Consider the following 19042-nt stretch of genomic DNA (forward strand, 5'->3'; position numbering starts at 1 on the left):
ATGCAGATACATTGGTTTCATCCTGTGGGCATCTTTTACTTGAAGTCATGTCCTGTGATAAATGTGGGATGGAGTATTATGGAATAAATGTGTCTTCAGATCCAGCATAGGCTACACCATTTTAAATTGTTGCATTGCTGGCAGAATAAATCTTTTTTTCAATGTCCGTGGAGGATTCTTAAAAATAAAACTTGAAAATCGTCTAATTTGTGGAAAATGTGGACTAGCCTAGCAATTTTTTGTGTTGAAAACGTAAATACATGACTAGAGAACCTTGAAAACAGGGAAAATCATGAAAAGTGTAAAATCGGACACTATAAAAAAGAGAATTTTCCTTTTATTTTTATTCCATTTTTGAATTCTTTTATGTCGGCTAAAACATAAAATAAAATTGGTGTTGCCTTACCTGAAGTAAAGTCATTTATGAAATCAAGTATTACAGAATAAGTGAGTGTTTCTGAGTTTACTTCTCTTACTGTCTTATAGGTCTGGGGACTGGATATCCATCAACTGATTCACTCTTTTGTTGGAGAACACAGTAAGAACACATTTTTTAGGAATATGGGATCAGCAGCTGGGGTGACCCAGATAGCTGTGGGTCCCAATCACCATCTCTTCTCTTGTGGGGTGGATGGCTCCATGAAATTCCGACAGATACCTGAAAAGGACATTGTTGTTCACCAGTGGGGTGCATGAGAATAACACATGTCAAAGTCCTTTCACAAGTGGGTCAAGGTCACCAGAGTTGTAAGTTTTTGACCTTGAATAGATCCAAAGGTCATAACTGCTGTCTATTAACGATGCCATGTGATTAACTAACCCAGACCTTATTTTAATTAGTAGTTCAAAGGCAAACCCAGATGAAAGTTTTGCATCCTGTACAATGTGCAAAGAGTGTGAAAAGAAGATGTACACTAAAATGGGCAATAGAGTGATGTGGTACAAACAGTGAATAAATTTCATCAAAGAATTATGCCAGTAAATTCTAGTTACATGTACTTAACAATTTATCTCCCAATAGAGCTGAAACAAGTGCATCATCTAAATTATTTGAAATTAATATATTAGGAGTGGATGTTAGATGCATCCTGCTATCTTTGTGGGCTGGAGATGCTGCCAGTTGTTGTTGTTGTTGTGAGGATACTGCACTGTTGGTTTTGATTTTTATGTTTGTCTTGATATTTATTGTACAGTTTATGGCAGAGTAAAGGACGCAGTATGACAAAGTACTGACTTGCGCTATAGTTCACAAAGATTCTTTGACCATTCAATAAGATGTTATTGCTTGGTCTTGGCAACCGGCATGTTAAAAAGGTATTTGTCAGGAAAATCTGATACTATCACCTGCTCATGACGCATCATGTTACCTGAAGGTGAATAGGGTGAGGTGTAGGATGCTGCTAAGAAAGCCGTTGGATAAATGACTGAAGAACGATTGTAATGTGGAAATCAAGATTAATAAAACACTATCATCGGGTGTGAATAATTGATCCAGGCATAATTGAATGTACATTCTATGAAAAGTTTGGTACGTTATCATTTATTGATATAAATATACGTTTTAAATATACCAAAATAAATGTCACTGATCCATGACATACATTTATGAAGGATTTAATTTCAGTGCCTGTTAAATACAAGCACATTTAGGAAAAAGGAAAAATAAGTGCATAGGGCATTTCAGGTCAGGGTTTGCTGAGCAGTTCTTGAACTCAACTTGATAAAAAAAAAGTCCTTGGTAATTTGGTTGACTGTTACTCTGTTGATACAAGTCATTACCTGTGATATGAAACCTTGTTGTTTTGTTCGCACAACAGGTGGTATTCACACTGTGCGATGTTTTTGGTTGTGATATTTAGTTGAGCTTTGTCTATAAATTGCAGTTGTGCATGTAGATAAGCATTAAAATAAAGCTGTTATGTGACTGTGCTGTAGCTGAAGTTGTTGGTTTGTTTATGTATACACATAAGTATTCACACCAACTAAATATATTCAAGATGGCTGCTTCTAGTGACCTTTAGCTTAGCACAGATATGGGAATTTTTAACACAACCAACCAGGTAACCTGTTACAGTGGTCCGTGTGCCACATAGGCGTACCTCTCTCTGCATAAGTGTTGCCTTTGAAAAAATGTAGGTTAAAGATGTAAATTTCTGTTGGTTCCAGTTATCATTCTACCTAAAGCATTACTTCTGATAGATTGACCAGTTAATGCATAAAGCTTTGACATTGTCCATGATGTTAATTCCACAGAAGACTGGTTTCTGATATTCCCCGAAAGCAAATTTCAATTTGAAATCAACATTAATTGAATTTTGACAAAAAACAATCTCTACTCTGGTAAGATTGTTACAATTGTTACACATGTACACATCAAAGGTAGATATATGTGTATAGCAGTGTCACCTTGATGCAGCTGTAAACTAGTCAGGCAGTCAACACCTTGTGTTTACCACTGTCATAAATGCACAACTTACTTGTGAACTTCATTATTTTCATTTTGTATATAATTACCAACTATGTTTGTGATTGTTTATGTTATAGAATACTGTTTCATGAAAGCTGAAAGTGTGGATACAGGCATTAGTTAATGATATTTATACATTATGTCATATTATATCACATGTGTATGTACATGTATGTATGTATGTATGTAAATATAGAAATGTAAAATAAATCTTGTCATAGATAGACCATTGGTGAATATATTCATCCTTGTAGCAGTTGATAAGCCCTACTCACCTCCTTCCCCATCGGTGGTTGTATGTTAGGGTTTGTTTCATTTTGAAGATTATCCAGGGTAAATTCAAGCATAATCAATGAAGGGTTGACCGAAATACATTGTACGTAGTCGTATGTAGATTTTAGACATCAGTTGCAAAACTCTTATTCCACTTTCTAAATCCGTCTATATTAGGAAGATTAATTGTACAATTTACTTCTAATTCTTTTGTCATGAGTACTTAAGCGTTTCCATATGTACTTTCGTGTCCTCTGTCATATGTACAATGTTTTGTACAATCTTTCTCTTAAAACATCCAGGAAGGGTATCCAGTTGTATTCTGATTGTCCTAACGGCGTGTTTTGATATTATTGTATCCCTAACCTCCTCAAGTATTTATCATTCTTTTATTCCTGAAAACGTATAGTTTAAATCTATCAAGCAATGGCAACTGCCATCTTAAGTAATGTGGCATGCCTGCATGTGGCATTAAACCAAGTTGGGTGGTTTAGTTTTGGTACTCCAGTTTTCTCACATTTGGCCGCTGTTGTATAATTGAGAAAGCCGAGAGTAGCTTAAGCCGCTCAAATAAATGCATGCCCATTGTATCATTTTGTAATATGAGTTGGTTAAATGCCTCTCATGCCGTTTGCGGCTGGCTCATTTAACGCTTGCACTGGCATCAGTTTTGGTTGGTGCGTCACTTTGTGGTACTATTATCTGCCCTTTTGGTTGCCGCTGCTTCACTGTGTGCTCTCATTCCACTCTGATATTGTTGCTTCACTCAATAATGCTGGTGCTTCCCTCCTGCTACAGCTGCCTGGAAACATGGTTGTATCAATCATGTTGCTACAGTGTTGCTGCACCATGAAGCCATGAATCGTGCAATATTAGACACAAGAAACATGCAAGTAGGGTGAATAGATACATGTATATATAGCTGATTTTATTCATATTTGTGATATTTTAATTATTGATTTTACGTGTCATAATGTTTGTTTTAGTTCTCCAGGTTACTTCGTGAGACGATCTCGTATGGTGTACTGTACATATTGATTCTGTATGTGTTAAAATTAATATCGAAGTAATAAAGATTGGCAGTCATTTCCCGCCCATAATTAAAAAGGTTTTGTCTTGTTTTGTTTATTGCAGTGGAGCGGTCTGTTACATCTTTGTAGCCAAAGTGTATATGTCTGATAAGTCATATATCGTTTCGTGTACATTCATTAAGATCAGCACCTCTGGATCAGTCAGTTTGCTGGTACCTTACTGAAGATCAATAGGCCAGGACCGATGAAGTCAAGTGTTAAAGAATGTGAACTTAATTAAAAATTGGAATTTCAATTTGAACGCTTATTTTTTAGATCCTTTTGTGTCAATGTTAAGAATATGAGACAAGTTTTATGTTAAGACCTAAATTGTTCTTGCCATTCTTATTTTATATGTATTTGGAATTGTTCACGTTCCACCATGTGGCGTTTTTGAGTTAATAAATTCTACTCTATTCTATTAGGATAAGCCAAAACTCGCTTTGTGGAGTCGTCCCGATCTCCTTGTGGCTGTGTTAATATCATGCGCATTGTCAGGTGAACGGGAAAGCCTTCTTTTCCATCTCCACCCTTATCCTTGAGTGATTAGTTCACACCAGGTAATCTCTGGGTCGAAACAGAAATTCGTATACCTCAGATGGATGTTTCAGGTCAACAGTCGCAAAGCCAGTTCCGAAAACGACCTTTAACACAAGCTGCCCACTAAAAAAGCATGTAAAGTAGAAAAATAGAACGGAATCCTGCAAAGAGAAGCACTCAGCTAGTTTCAATCGATGTTGGGAAGACGCTAGGTACGTTCTATGCGACAGTGAAATCCGCATGAAATTCGGGGGCTTATGTCCCGAGTACTAGTATTTGTATTGATGACATGACATGGGGCAATGTTAACCTCTTATCTGAAGTTACCGTATCGTGGACATATACACCCTGAAGCTTGTATCCCCAGCGTATGTAATCTGTCCTATACCAGAACAGACTTGAGGATTACTGTGTAGTTACCTCTTTTCCCCGGGGTGTCATACATTTATCGAACAAATGTCGCACTAGATTCTCTTTAAATTGTCGGATTGATGAGGTCAACGAAGAAACTATCGATATCTTTCCGCCGGATAAATGCAGTTGAGTTTGATGCAAAGTTTATGGGTCATTTCCGTTGTTTTTATCGGACATCCTAGAGCCATAGCGTTGAATGACAGATTACCATGACTTGTGAGAGGGCCTCTCTCGGTTGGTGTAAAAATCCATTGAATGGCCAGTTGTATATCAATTTGATAACAATCCAGTTCAGCGCTAGCATTGCTATCTTTTGAAAATTTAGAAGGTGTGACAGATGTTATCGTCGGGTTTTCCATCATTAGATGCAGTAGGAATTAGACACGGCTAAATAACAAATGTGATATCTTCCGTGCCATTGTCCATCACAGTCTAGAATATCCCCACGGGGGGGTTAAAGATAAATAAGGGTGTCAACCCACACCAGTTTTTTTCTTTTGTTTCCTACAATCCATGTGATACAATGTGATTTATTTTTATGACGGATTTGTACTTTTCCCAAGATCGTTATCATCTCCTTCGCCGTATGTAAATTGACTGCGATGTTCTGTGTGCTAGAAAATATTAACTGCCAATTTGTGATAAATTGCTGTCGTTTTACAAAGCTGTTGATGTGAGGTTGTTGACAGAGGACTGTCCTCCACCAAAGTAAAATACCTCCAGCACATCGTTAAACGGTTACAAATTCGTAATCATGAACTGCGTCCAGAAAGTGAAATGACATCCAGTTTCCACCTGATCGTATAAATGAAATAAACTGTGTTACAACGTGAAGCACAGATCAAATGTATTGAAAAATGCTTGATGCTAGCAATAATTTCCAGATGGCACCTAGTCCAGGCCTCGCGCTTGTCTTCCGCTGAACTGATTTTTATTCAGATCAAAGACAAACATCGGAGACCTTTAGTTAGAAGTTAGAGGGTGAAACTTGTAACTTCAAAGTACAATTCTAGTTCGAAGTTAGTTACAATGCGGGAATACGAATGTCTGTTTCGACGCAAAAATTCATTATATTTCAACAATTTCTTAACTTTGCAGATTTTTGCATGCATTTCTGTCATTTAAAAAAAATGAGTAAATCTGAAAAATAGATAAGTTATATCAAGTTTATTGAAGTATTGGGGAGGCCTCAATTTCACCTATAGGGAAACAACTGTTTTCTGTGTCAACGACTTACCGTTAATATTCTGCTTCTTCAAAAATACGGTGAATAATATGGTAAATGGTGAACATTTACGGCAGGGTCTATTCTCGCAGTAGCCAAGCCATCGGGACCAGAATGACCGAGGCGATGTGTATTCGAAGACATCACACATCTGCTTCATTTACCGCCAATTGTTGTCAATGTTAGATGGAGACATCCTGTAATGGACACCTTACAAAAGTGGCAATTCCGTCTATAAATAACTGTGCTAAGCGGTTCGATTAGAGACGGATGAAGAAGTCGTATAGCGAGCCTAAAGGAAGGTCGATTCCTGGAAATGAGGATGGTAAGTGACATTAATGATGTGAAACCCGCTGAGAAGATGAGAAAATCGCTCTGATAGAAATCGATGCCATGCAAATTACCCAAGCCGGCTTGAAGACACGATACTGAACAACCATTGTTGTCATATGATAAAACTGAAAATTTATCAAATGTACGACCGCCTAGCTTCGAATGATAAATAAAGTTGCCAGCGAAGATTTTGGAAATAATGGTTAGCAGAGATATCGGCTTGAAAAAAAAAAACAGACCAGAAGAAATAAAATGTTTGTATAATAACAGTTACTTGGATTCTAACACATTTACACAATAAATGAATAATTCAAACATTACTCGTTAAGCTGTGTTCACATGGCGCGACTTCATTTTATTTTTTTGATTGGTGTCTTACGCCTTGCTCAAGAATATTTCACTTATACGATGCAGAGACCGAGGGAAACCCACGACCATCCGCAGGTTGCTGAAAGACCTTCCCACTTACGGACGGAGAGGAAGACATGAGCTGGACTTGAACTCATAGCGACAGCATTGGTGAGTAGCCCCTGGGCCATTACGCTGCGCTAGCACGCTAACCCAACTGCGCTGACAATAGTCAAAAATAGAAACAGGACAAGATCTATCTCGTACGATTTGTACCTTTCGACTAAAAGTAATTGCCAGTTCTTCTGCTATGATTTTGCTGAATTCTTGACATGGGTAGGAGAAGCCATATTGTATGAACGCAATTCTGTCTATGGTGGGTCTTGGCTGTGCGGGTTTAGATGCTTGACTCAGTCTTTCGAGCATATGATGCGTGAATTCAATCCCAGTCTGGGACTAATGCGATTGTGTATTAAATGAGATGACAATACAGCATACGGCGTAAAACACCAATCAAAAAAAAAAAAAATAAAAAAAGACAATACAGCATTCTGAGTAATTCTAGACAAGTGACATCTAACGTATTGCATTGAACATCACTGCAAATTTTTGTCACCTATTATTTTGTTCAAACCATGCTGTTACAGAGGCGGAGAGGGAGGGGGGAGGGGTGTAATTTGCAACTATCAAAGTATTTATATGAACAGTTAGAATAAAATCCTATCTTAGGAATTTGGCAAAAGGCCACACTGTCACCGTTGCTCTGGATTTAATCTGTGCAGTAGTCTTTTGTGTGGGAATGTCAGAAACCATGCTCCGCTTCCACTATTGTTAGGTTTATTTAAACAACATAAGATAACAAGTGAAAACATCTCAAACGCTGAGTGTAAGGATAAATGTGTGAAACACTTGTACTTTTTAATGCAAACTGAAGTTGCATTTAATGGGATGTTTAGCAATTTGGAGGAACAAGTGACTCAGTGTCAATGAATCTGACCTTAGGGGTTCACATGGCGAAGATATTAGAATTTTTCAACTGGAGCAATCTTTCTGGGTTAAAGAGTCTTTGTGATGTGAAGCAAAGAGTGACGACAAAGCGGTAACTGGAACGTGGACGCACATTGCCGACTGAAAACAGCCCCTTGTCAGTTTACCTCAGTCAGGTTTTTAGCTTAACTGCTGATGTGCTATCCTGGCAGTAGACTACGGGGTACATTAACTGGACTCCATGCTTCCTTCCTACCACCAATGCCTCATTCTCGGACTATTCCTCTATTCAGACAAACAGTTTAGGGATGGTGAGGTGTGGGATTTATGCCTGTGTACTGAGTGAGGCGTCTCTTGACACAGACACCAGGGTACAATAGTGACTGAACAAAGATCCGGCCACTAGCCGACAAATGAAGCAGTTGTTCAATAGACAATAGATAAAACGTCGCTATTTTGGGGGCTTGAGAATAACAGGAAATGGGCTGTGGCATAAAACTGATCGAAAGACATTAAATGAGTGACCTTGACCAATACGGTTAATTGTTCTGGTGTGCTAGTACACCACGGTTGAGGCTTAAAGGAGAAGAAAACTTAAAAACTTGACACTACAGGCTGAAAAGAGCACATTGTTCTCTATCTGGTGGTGCCTGCTGCATCATTTTGCGATTTTTCCTCGCCATACACGTAAAGCTGGCATAAATCGCCGAGTCCATCGCGTCCTCCATCTGTAACACCCTGTAATTTCTGCTGGGGGTGTGTTGCCTCTCAGCCATTGAGAGTCGTTAAAACTGCCGGCTTGTTCGTGTAAACTCGAAACCTACGTCCAACATTCCGGCTTCCCGATCGTCATGCGGAAAACAAACTGTATTGTTCGCTTCCTTTTGGGAAGAAGAGTTCCACCAAAAATGTACGAACTGCAATTCGGCAGTTTCCGACAGCAATTCTCCTCCTAACACAGAAGACTTCAGGACTATTTCTTAGGCAAAATGGAGTTGCCCACAGCGGATTTAGGCGCTAACTTTATTTATAATTTATCATCTTGAGGTACATATTAGAATTTTTTATGGCATGCACCTGCGAGGAAATGCATAGTCTTTTCAATGGTATTTGATTGATATTTGAATTTTCTTCTCCTTTAACCTCCATGTTTGTGATTATAACTGAAATAAGTACATTTGTGTATTGTTCTCTACGGGTGCCCGTTAGCTTCAAGGATAAAAATTTTCCCACAAAAAGTCTCCTAAACAGTTGTTTAACCTTAGCAAAATCAACCCACAAACGAGGAGAAAAATTTGTTCTGTCTTCATTTTACTTAACACTCAGATTTGTTCGTATCAAGGCAAGGGTCGTCATTTGGGTTATTCCTGAAGATGACTATCTTTCCTTTGACCCATGAGGTCGAGAGTTCGAATACAGTTGTTGTTGTTTCTGCTTTGAGATTTATCAGATATGTGTAGAAAACAGGTTTTGGCATGACCAGTTTTCAGCCTAATAAATATCAGTAGACCAATTAAAAAATATATTGAAACAGGAATGCCCAGTGAATCCAACAAAACACGTCATTTCGATGTTAACGCAAAAATATTTCCTTTTAGTTAGGCTGGTGGCAGGCAGACATTTGAAGTTAGGTCACACCAAATGGACCAAAAACTGCTGCTGGAATTAACAGCGTTTGTTTCAACATCCAAGTATAAAACTTTTAACTGAAAGGTTTTAAGCTTTTTTTAGTATGTTTTCACTAAATTATTTATAGGCATAGCAATTATTTTAATTATTTTGATTGAGTATAAAAGGGGCAATACTTTCGTTGAGCCAGAAGCGAAGAGTGATGAATCAATTAAAGATATTGCAGACAGGAAGTGCTACATAGACTGGACATCTGGCTACACACCACAATCAATGATATCGCGAATGTAATATCGTCCAGTAATTAAATATATTGTCTTTCCCTCATTTGGGTTGTTTTTTCTGCTTGTTATGTGGTATCATTTTGTAGCAGAGGCTACATTCTGAGTACAAATTTGTGTGTTTTTCAGAAAATTCATACTAGGCGAAAGTAGTGAAAAGTCCCGTTTCACATGCCTCTGACTGGGTGCGTTGACACTTTTCCTGTCAAAAAATTTAGGTGAGTTCTATTAGGGGACGAGGATTACGGGACCTGGAACGTTTGGGGCTCAGAAAGTTTGTGACAGTGCCGTGAAGCCAAACATTAACATGTGAGTTAACGGAAAATTAATTGTGGACCAACAGCTCCAACAACTGTTACAGAGATGGGTCAAAGCTCTCATCGCCTCTTACGCGAAGTATGAACAGATGTCATGACGTCCCAATGGGCTGATCGAGAGTATATATTTAGAAAGTCAAGCCATTTCCCTTATATATACTATATAAATAGATATGATTTCGTGTATTGGCTATTGCTCTAACTGTTTTCCGCATACAGTTTTCAATTTTGGTGGACACATTTGTCCATTTGCGCGGTTGTCATGGTAACAGAGGGATATTTGGGATAGAGCAAGTCCCTTGGGCTTTACCCCCGCCAAATTTCTTCTGATCATTAAAACTATATTCTTGTTTGATTCATAGTAATTACTATATTAATTTTTATGTAATGTTGTTATTTGGTGAATAAACAAAATACAAATATATATTTAAAAATATACAACTACATACCTATCATGAATTTTTATGAAGATTCCCCTCAGAGGTTATACTCACCACAGTGCTGCTGGTATTCTTTTATACATTTCAAACAAATGCATTTGATGGGACGTATGTTGTGTTCACCTGAACTCTCGTTCGTTTTGTTTGTCGTTTTCTCTGTGTCTTTGCTTTTTGGTTTGTGTGAAATATCGGCGTGCATTTGGCGTGAGGATGATTCAGTTATTTTAGCAGAGCCATGCTTTGTTTGTTACCATGTATGTTTGTAGCTAAAGCTGGGAAGATCTTATGAAAAACGAAACCCAAACATGGAGTAAATGAAAGAAAATAATTGTATGGGATTTCAGCATTTTTCAGTATGTGTTTGTACTACTTACATAATACTGGAGGGTTAAAGGCTTGGCCAAAAACCTGAAAGGTTGTTACATAGATCTTAAGCTACGTGGTGTTTTTGCCATAGTGCTGACAAACCCAGTCGTATTTGCTAGAGGTTTGTTTGAAGTCGACCAAGAAGCAACGCTGACTCGAACAACTTTAGGCAAATAAACCCGCAAGGGCACATTGGAGGAATCCAGTAATCGTTGAATACCTGTCACCTTACAGCCGATCGGCTCTTCCCAAGTTAAATGACAGTCCACTCTATAACCTTCGAGCTGATGTATTCATATTCCCACCAAAAGAATAGGAAAATAACTCTTTTATCGTTGAAGGTAAAAACAGTCCTGTGCCATGTCACTTGTGAAAAATGTTAGGCAACCATTGTAGACATTAATTTACCGATCACTTGTGCCACTGTATTCAAGAGGTACAAAGCACTTTTATCTTAGAAACTTTTCAAGTTCACAAACGTTCAGCTTATCAGTTTTCGCCATCGTTTGTCTACTCTAAATAACCTTTGCTCGAAACCCCTCTATTTCAATGTAACGTTACCTATATCGTCTCTTTGCAATAAGACTATTCCAGTTCACATATCTTTAATGCTGCCTCACTGAAAAGCCGAAGGCACCAAACCTGAAGTCTCTTCAAGTGCACCAGTGACATTGTACTGAGACCAGGCCGACTAGTGCTTGGATTGTCTTCTTAAGCTGAGATCCAGAGGTAACTAGTATTAGTCACACGTCGTACTACTAGTTATATATTTGGGTAGATTAAAATTACTATTTATATGACGAGATGTTGTCAAGCGACATTTCAGTGGAACTATTGCGAGGTAAAATGTAATCACACATTCTGAATATTAAGCGAATTCTTAAATTTTAGCTGAACTGAATAGTTCTAGTAGTTGTTGCATCTTTTGTGTACTTTCTGTGTAATGTCTGCAAACAAATGTGAAGGTCATCTTTGGCAATTTAGAACAATAACAAGTCGGTTGTCCTCTCCATAAATGGCTAACGTTTACGACAGGGTGTATTGTCACTGTGGTCAGGTCCTGCTGGATCAGAATTATCGAGGTGATGTGTATTCGAAGAGACCACACATCTACTTCATTTACCGCCATTTGGAAGGCCTCCGTGGGTTAGCTCAGTTGGTTAGCGCCCTACCGCAGTGTAATGACCCAGGAGCCTTTCATCAATGCGGTCGCTGTGAGTTCAAGTCCAGTTCATGCCAAATTCCTTTCTGGCAGTACGTGGGAAGGTCTGCCAGCAAGCTGCGGATGGTCATGGGTTCCACCGGGCTCTGTCCGGTTTCCTCCCAGCATAATGCTGCCCGCCATCGTATAAGTGAAATATTCTTGAGTACGGCGTAAAACACCAATCAAGTAAATAAATCAAATACCGCCATCTGTTGTGAAAGTTAGATGGAGACATCCTGTAATAGACACCTTACAAGAGTGGCAATTCGGTAAACAGTAAACTGTAAAAAGGAAGGTCGATGCTTGGAAATGAGGATGGTAAGTGACAATAATGATGTGAAACCTGTTGAGAAGATGAGAGTCGGCCTAATAGAAATCGATGCGATGGAAATTACCCAAGCCGGCTTGAAGATACGATAATAGGCAACCATTGCCCCATATGATGAAACTAAAAATCTGTAAGCTGTAAGTGATAATGGTGTGGAATCGCCGTGAGAAGATGACAAAATTACGCTGATGGAAATGTATGTATTGGAGAACAATTTTTTGTAATGGGTAGAAAGCACCGTTATCATTTGATATCTATATGTTAACTCACGGGTCATCCATTGGACAATCGACACCTGCAGCTATCATCTGCAAGTGTTTGCAGTTTTACATTGATGCAAACATATACATGATTTGAATGGCCATAAATTATGAACACTCTGCACATGCTTCAATTATTTATTTATTTATTTATTTATTTGATTGGTGCTTTACGCTGTATTCAAGAATATTTCACTTATACGACGGCGGCTAGCATTATGGTGGCAGTGCTTCAGTTAGGGAGTTGTCCTTCTATATGCTATGCATTAAATGTATCCTATGGAATATGTGTTGTTTAGTGGAATACATGCCGCGGAATGTAAAAGATGCATTTGTATATTTTTACTGAATGGAAATACATTGCACCACTAGGTGGAAACATTGTGCTACTTTGTGCTAACTTAGCTGTTTCATTTCATATACTCAATACAGACCGTTTTTCGTTATGCGGCTGGTAGCCTTTAACGTTAGATCATGATGATAGAGCGTACACAGACTGGCATTAGTACTTATATTGTGAAACATGGGTACAGAATATGGGATTTTTGGTGACTTAATCCACAAGCAGTTCAGCGAAAATGTGGAAATCGCGCTTCATGTGACGCAACGGCACACCTCTTGACAGCCATCTCCTGGTAGTTTATAAAGAGCAGTGGAACGGCAGTGCCTTGAAAACTGACGTTAACTTTGTGTTAGACGGCTCTTTGGAGTAACAAACGGTATATTTGGCAATTTCCTGGTACTTTAGGATCGGGTGCACTTTTGTGAAGATGGAACTGTAAATTACAGTCAAATGCGTAGCTCCTGAGCAGAATGTTGTAGGCAAAGTTGTGTAAGATACACCAGTAAAAATAAACGCCAAGTTACAGCTAAAAACGATGTTCGTAATTCGAAGGCAAATTAATTCTGAAGACCTACACAGCAGATAGTTAAAAGTGTTTAGTCTGTGTATACACTCTGATTTAATGTGTTCAGACAATGTATATAGTCTTCTTCAGTGTTTAGACAGTGTATACATTCCGGTTTCATTTCTTTAGACTATGTACACACTTTGGTTTCCGTGTTTAGACAGTGCACACAGCCTGCACTCCGGTTTTAGTGTGAAGACAGTGAAGATATCCGTTCCCTCCACCCATATTACTGACCGCCATCGGATAAGTTAAAAATTCTTGGACACGGCGTTAAAGAACAATCAAATAAATGAGTAAATTTCATTTCTTGCATTAAATACTGTCGGTAAAATTTATGAACACAATGTAATAAAAATATGACAGAATGGCAATTGGTTTATTATTCATTTGGTGGACAATTCGCATAAAATAAATGCATCACGTTAATATGTGCTTAAATATTCAGAATACAAGCCGATATAAATATTTAACATTTATTAATGCTATCGATGGCGTTACTCAAAAAGCTGAAATCTCTTGGGAAAACGAAACTGCTATTGGGTATTTTTGTTTCTGTTTGTTTGCTCTACCAAATCGATATTAATGTCTAGCGTAGGTAACGTATCTAACGTACATTTTTCTGTTGTGTATATAAATCATTTTTTTAACATCAACAGATGTTGCTTGAGGCTATTATACTAAGACAGGTATAAGGAAAAACGGCAATCTTTGTTCCCATTGCTGTCCCAAGAATTTGTACATAATGACAATTGTTAAATCAGAAGGAGTTATTGTTCAAGACAAATTTTATACAATCTGTTAAAAATTCGTTTTTGAAGCGTTTGTCCAGTGATTCGGGATGTTGATTTGACCAATATTTTATTGCTTCTATTCCTAGCTCGTGCAGAATGTTGCTATATAAACTGTCCACATCAAACGTGGCCATTTCGACATCATGATCTACATCCTGCGGTAACTTATATCATCTCTGACGTTACTTTTTACATGAGCAATAAATGGCCCAAGTAAAATGTCAACTATATGGCTAAGCCTTTGTGTAGGAGAGCAAGGACCAGCTATAATTGGTCTAAATTTCAAATCGGAAGGACAGTGCAGTGTAATGAACTCTGATTTCTGATCTTCAATAGCCATCTTCAATAGCCATAGGTAATCTGTTTTGATTTATGTACTTTAGGAAGACCATAGAAACTGCAGGTTTTAGATTCAAATTTGGTTAGATACTCGCGTTCGTATTTGGTAAGGTCTCGTTCATGTTTACGTATCAATTTCCGAAGTTGAGTAAGTATTTCACTATCTGGGTTGATAGACACTCTCAGGTACTGATTAATCTATTGTTCGCTGCTTAACAGCTTTATACATGTACGACTTTGTTCCCAGCAACAATTAATCCATGTATTATGCCATGTAAGTAAACCACTGCCTGTTTTGACATGTTCATAACATGTTCCTTAGTTACTGGTATCACATATCCTATATAAAGACCTCGGTGGACATTCATATTCATATTCCTTGAAAATAACATGAAAATAACATGAAGTTTGAAACTGCAGTTGGAATATAACAGAATGTAGAAAGCTGAGATGGTGTTATATTATGTTTTTCCTATACGAATATATATAGACCTCTTAAAATCAACCTCTCTGCCAAGGCCTGCTTGCACAAAGAGATTGTAGCTGCAATCGACTGCAGAACCTTCTATCGATTGTAACAATTATTTACGCCGTTTACACAAAAGAATTGTAAGGCGACTGTGAAGTTACAATTGCGATCGTAAGCCAAAAAAATCCTTGCAACTAGACAGGAAATCGTCGAACTCCAGTGCAGCAATGAGACGTAATTTTATCGTGCAGAAAAACAATTAAAACTTACTTGAATATGAAGTACAATTACTGAAGAACATGTGGGTGAAAAATTGTGGTTTAAACTTTTTGTTTTATCAAAAAGACAAATGTAAAGTCAAAAGCAGATTTTGCTATTTTAAAGCGTTTTCATGCGGAATTCCCTTCATAATAAAAGTATGATTACTGTTACGACCCAAACTGTCTGTATTATGAAGAGATGGCTTGTTCGAAATACACGACAGTTTAGCCGCACAAAAAGCAACCAAAACCAGCAGATTTTATTTTACAACAATTTATTAGGTTTAACAAGAACAGATAACAAGACTTTTACAAATACTAAAGGACTTAAGTTTAACAAGAAAGGATAGCAGTATCTATACAAATACTAAAGTACTTACATGTACAACGGCGTCAAGTCCAAACGGACGCATATATTCCACAATGCTGAAAACCATACAGGCATAAATGCACAAATAAGAGGGAAAATCCACAGTATAACTGAGTGTATGACGAAATATACACAAAATTCCACAGATAGGGTCCGTGTACAAATAAGGACTGTGTACACAAGAGCACAAATTAGATATACAAGTTCAGACTGAACAAGTGCTCGGCGGAGATAGGATATAACAAAGCCAGAGGCTACTAAGACACCAAAGTTCAGCACAAAAGGCCTACTAATTTAACACACAGCGAAAGCATACAAACTCTCAATAATTCTCCTTTCTCCTCCTTTGACCTGCTTTAATAGGTCTTATATAGACTGGCGGAATTTTCTAGAATAAGAAAATTCCTGAACACTTGTTGTAAACAAACAGGCCCCGAACTGAGCGTATTCTGGAACATTCTAAGGTAGAGGCAGACAGCAGGCCCTGAACTCAGCATATGTAAACAGTGGCAAGCTAAATTTAGAAGCTGAAGGCAGTTGTGCATATAACATTACGTGAACCAAAATCATTTCCACATATTTGGTGTCCAGTTAGGGAGTAGTGAATTGTGACCAAGTATCATGTTGATTCACGCTATCATATTTTTATAAATGAAAAAAAAAAGAGAAATAATTTGAAAGTTCAGAGGAACTCTACATTCACCATAAAGTTTTATGGCACTGAACGAATTGTCTGCATTGGCCCGGTGATAACATGCTTGCCCTGAAACCGTTGGGTTGAAACGGATAACGAGTTCGATTCCTATAATTGTTTTAGTGCTTATCAAAGTAAGGCAATGAAGAGGGGTTAATTTAAACCACACAAGAAATTCTTTTTTATATTTCTTCATTAATTGTCAATTTATATGTTAGATAAATTTAAATATCAGTGTAATTCTGTACTGATTATATACAGTATCCTTCCAATGAAAGCTCAACGCTATTTACTTCAGCTAACAGCATATCGTACAATTACACTGAGAAAGAGGGCACCTGTTTATCAGTTTAGCTTCGTAATAAATGTCTATTAAAGATACTCTCATATATTCACGGCATAAGACAAAGCTTGTTTCAAATACCAACATTAGACGGAAAGGGACATTATCCTATGCATTTAATGGCATACAGTGGGCCGATGTTTAGAGACGAACATTTTAGCTTGGCCTAATTCATCGGCTGTAGCTGTTACGTCCTCAACCGCATAATGGGGAAGCCTTTGTGTCATTTCACAGAAGATCTGTCACTGTGAGCAGGTTGGCAATCGACCTGAGCGACAGGGGGGCAATTTCCCAGCAAGCAGTCCCTTGCCTCATACATAGAGGTGGCCTGTGCAAATGGACAATTTTCTGGACAACAACTGTTCTCGACTTCATTTTCAGCATCATTTCTGTATTTTAACAGCTTGTTATTCACCTGACCAGACTATGTAAAATACCGAGATTTGTCCCATTTTATACTTAACATAAGATACTTGCCTGTACAGGTGATGCTATTGTTGACACGACAGATGATGAACAAATAGCCATTAAATTTAAGGATTTATGTTTGCGGCAGTTTTTCTTAATACAATCAGCAAAATTTAGCTGTCAACCATATAAAAAGAAAATATGTCGACCAAATCAACTGACAGTGACGATGAATTGTAGTAGTGAAAGCCGTCCAAACATGGCACCAGGTCACGAGATATAACGCCAGAGTAATAGCTGAGAAGTTTTTGTTTCGTGAAAAAAGAACGATTCAGCTCATTGACACAAAATATCCCATGTGCATTTTGAGTAGTAAAACGGTTAATATCTCTGCCCTTGATTTTCAATATAGCGATGGCTCTTGGCCTCCGCGGAACAGTCTAACAGTCTTATTTACGTGCACGTCAGCTACGATTAGCAATCACAGCTACCGACCTGTCAAAGGCAGTTTAAGGCTAGCTACTTTGATAATGCAATGGATTAAATCTCAAAGTTATGTTGCCTATGAAATATCAGGACAATTTCATTAAAAAAACACAAAAAAACAAAACAAAACAAACAAACAAACAAAAAAACAAACAAACAAAAAAACAAACAAAAAACAAAACAAACGCACAAAAAAAAACAAACAAAAAACAACAAAAGGACGGTGGATTTCTGCGGCCACTTCGGTTTCTACTCACAAAAATAAAAATAAACATAGCACATTAGTATTAGTTTGGTAAGACGCTATTTTTGACTGGGACCAGTATTGATATACATGTATATAGGATTTGTAGCGAGGGACCATGCTCAACAGTTCTAACATCTAACAGTTCCAGTGTGAACAGTTTACAGTGTGAACTGCATATGTAAGCACATGCATACAGTTTTGTCAAGCTCATCAACTTATGCATATACCTGATACAAAAATTTACTATAATTCTGTTTAGCCTCCCCTTAGATTTCATGTGTTTTACACGACGTTTAGTCTGTATAAATCTGAATAAATTTTTACATATTGTTTGCAAATCTTGGTTAGGAAAGCATTCATCCTAATGTTATACTCTGATAAAATATGTAACTGTTACTTCCAAAAGATGTAAGAAAGCGCATACATCCAAATATTATCTGCCTTTGTAAAATAATTTACCAATTAGGAACAAGGTTTCATTTTTCGCACGCCTTTTATAGAAAGGAAATTTGACAATGTATCCGTCAAATAAATTCGTGGCGGAACGAGTGAATGGATTAAACGGTAATGGCACTAAGGCAACCGTGTCTTTCGAGAACTGATCAACGCTTCCCATCTAAATTAGAGCCAACTTTATCACCTTCATGCAGACTTCTAGCTTATGTAATCCCGCTTTCGCAAGATTTGACAGACAACACAATTCTCTGGGGCGATCTTGGGGTCCCCTTGTCCGTGTTGTCTGCGGTATTTTTCCATACAGTTGGAGGAAAAGGGATCATTTCGCTTCAGATACAAGCGTACAACTGTGTGAACTGTTTAATACACAAAGCACGCTAAGAGTCGAATACAGAAAAACAGAACTGATCAAAAGTAAAAGCCCTTCTTCGTTAGCCGAACGGATGCCAGATCTCAGAGGTATTGCTCTTGACAAATAACACATTAGGTCACTGATGCGATACCCTAGGTCGTTTTCAGTTCCAACATCCCAAAATATTGCATATTCTAGTCTATCTAGCCTAGTAATAGAGTAGATACCCTAGACAAGTGCTCTGTGAGACTGATCCACATGATGAGCATCCAACCCTTCAACACTCTGACTACCAACGATACCAGCCGATACAACTCCAGCTGTACCTCTCCCGTAACAAATCTATTTATGAATGAATCTGACCGAGGTGAGCTGAATGTGAAAATATATGTTTTTGATAATGATTACGAGCTCCCCATTAAATATACTCGTAA

At 37.9% G+C, this 19042-nt stretch overlaps 1 protein-coding gene across 2 annotated transcripts in view; it reads left to right on the forward strand.

Annotated features, from left to right (window-relative positions):
* Positions 1-3832, forward strand: part of LOC135472981 (dmX-like protein 2) — a 68598-nt gene extending 64766 nt beyond the window's left edge. For both annotated transcript variants that reach the window (XM_064752735.1, XM_064752736.1), the window contains one exon: positions 487-3832. In XM_064752735.1, coding sequence (XP_064608805.1) covers positions 487-696 — 210 coding nt within the window. In that variant the 3' untranslated portion in view covers positions 697-3832. The remainder of the gene's footprint in view (positions 1-486) is intronic.
* Positions 3833-19042: the final 15210 nt, after the last annotated feature.

The sequence above is a fragment of the Liolophura sinensis genome, chromosome 8 (assembly GCF_032854445.1).
Source record: "Liolophura sinensis isolate JHLJ2023 chromosome 8, CUHK_Ljap_v2, whole genome shotgun sequence".
NCBI classification, from domain to species: Eukaryota; Metazoa; Mollusca; class Polyplacophora; order Chitonida; family Chitonidae; genus Liolophura; species Liolophura sinensis.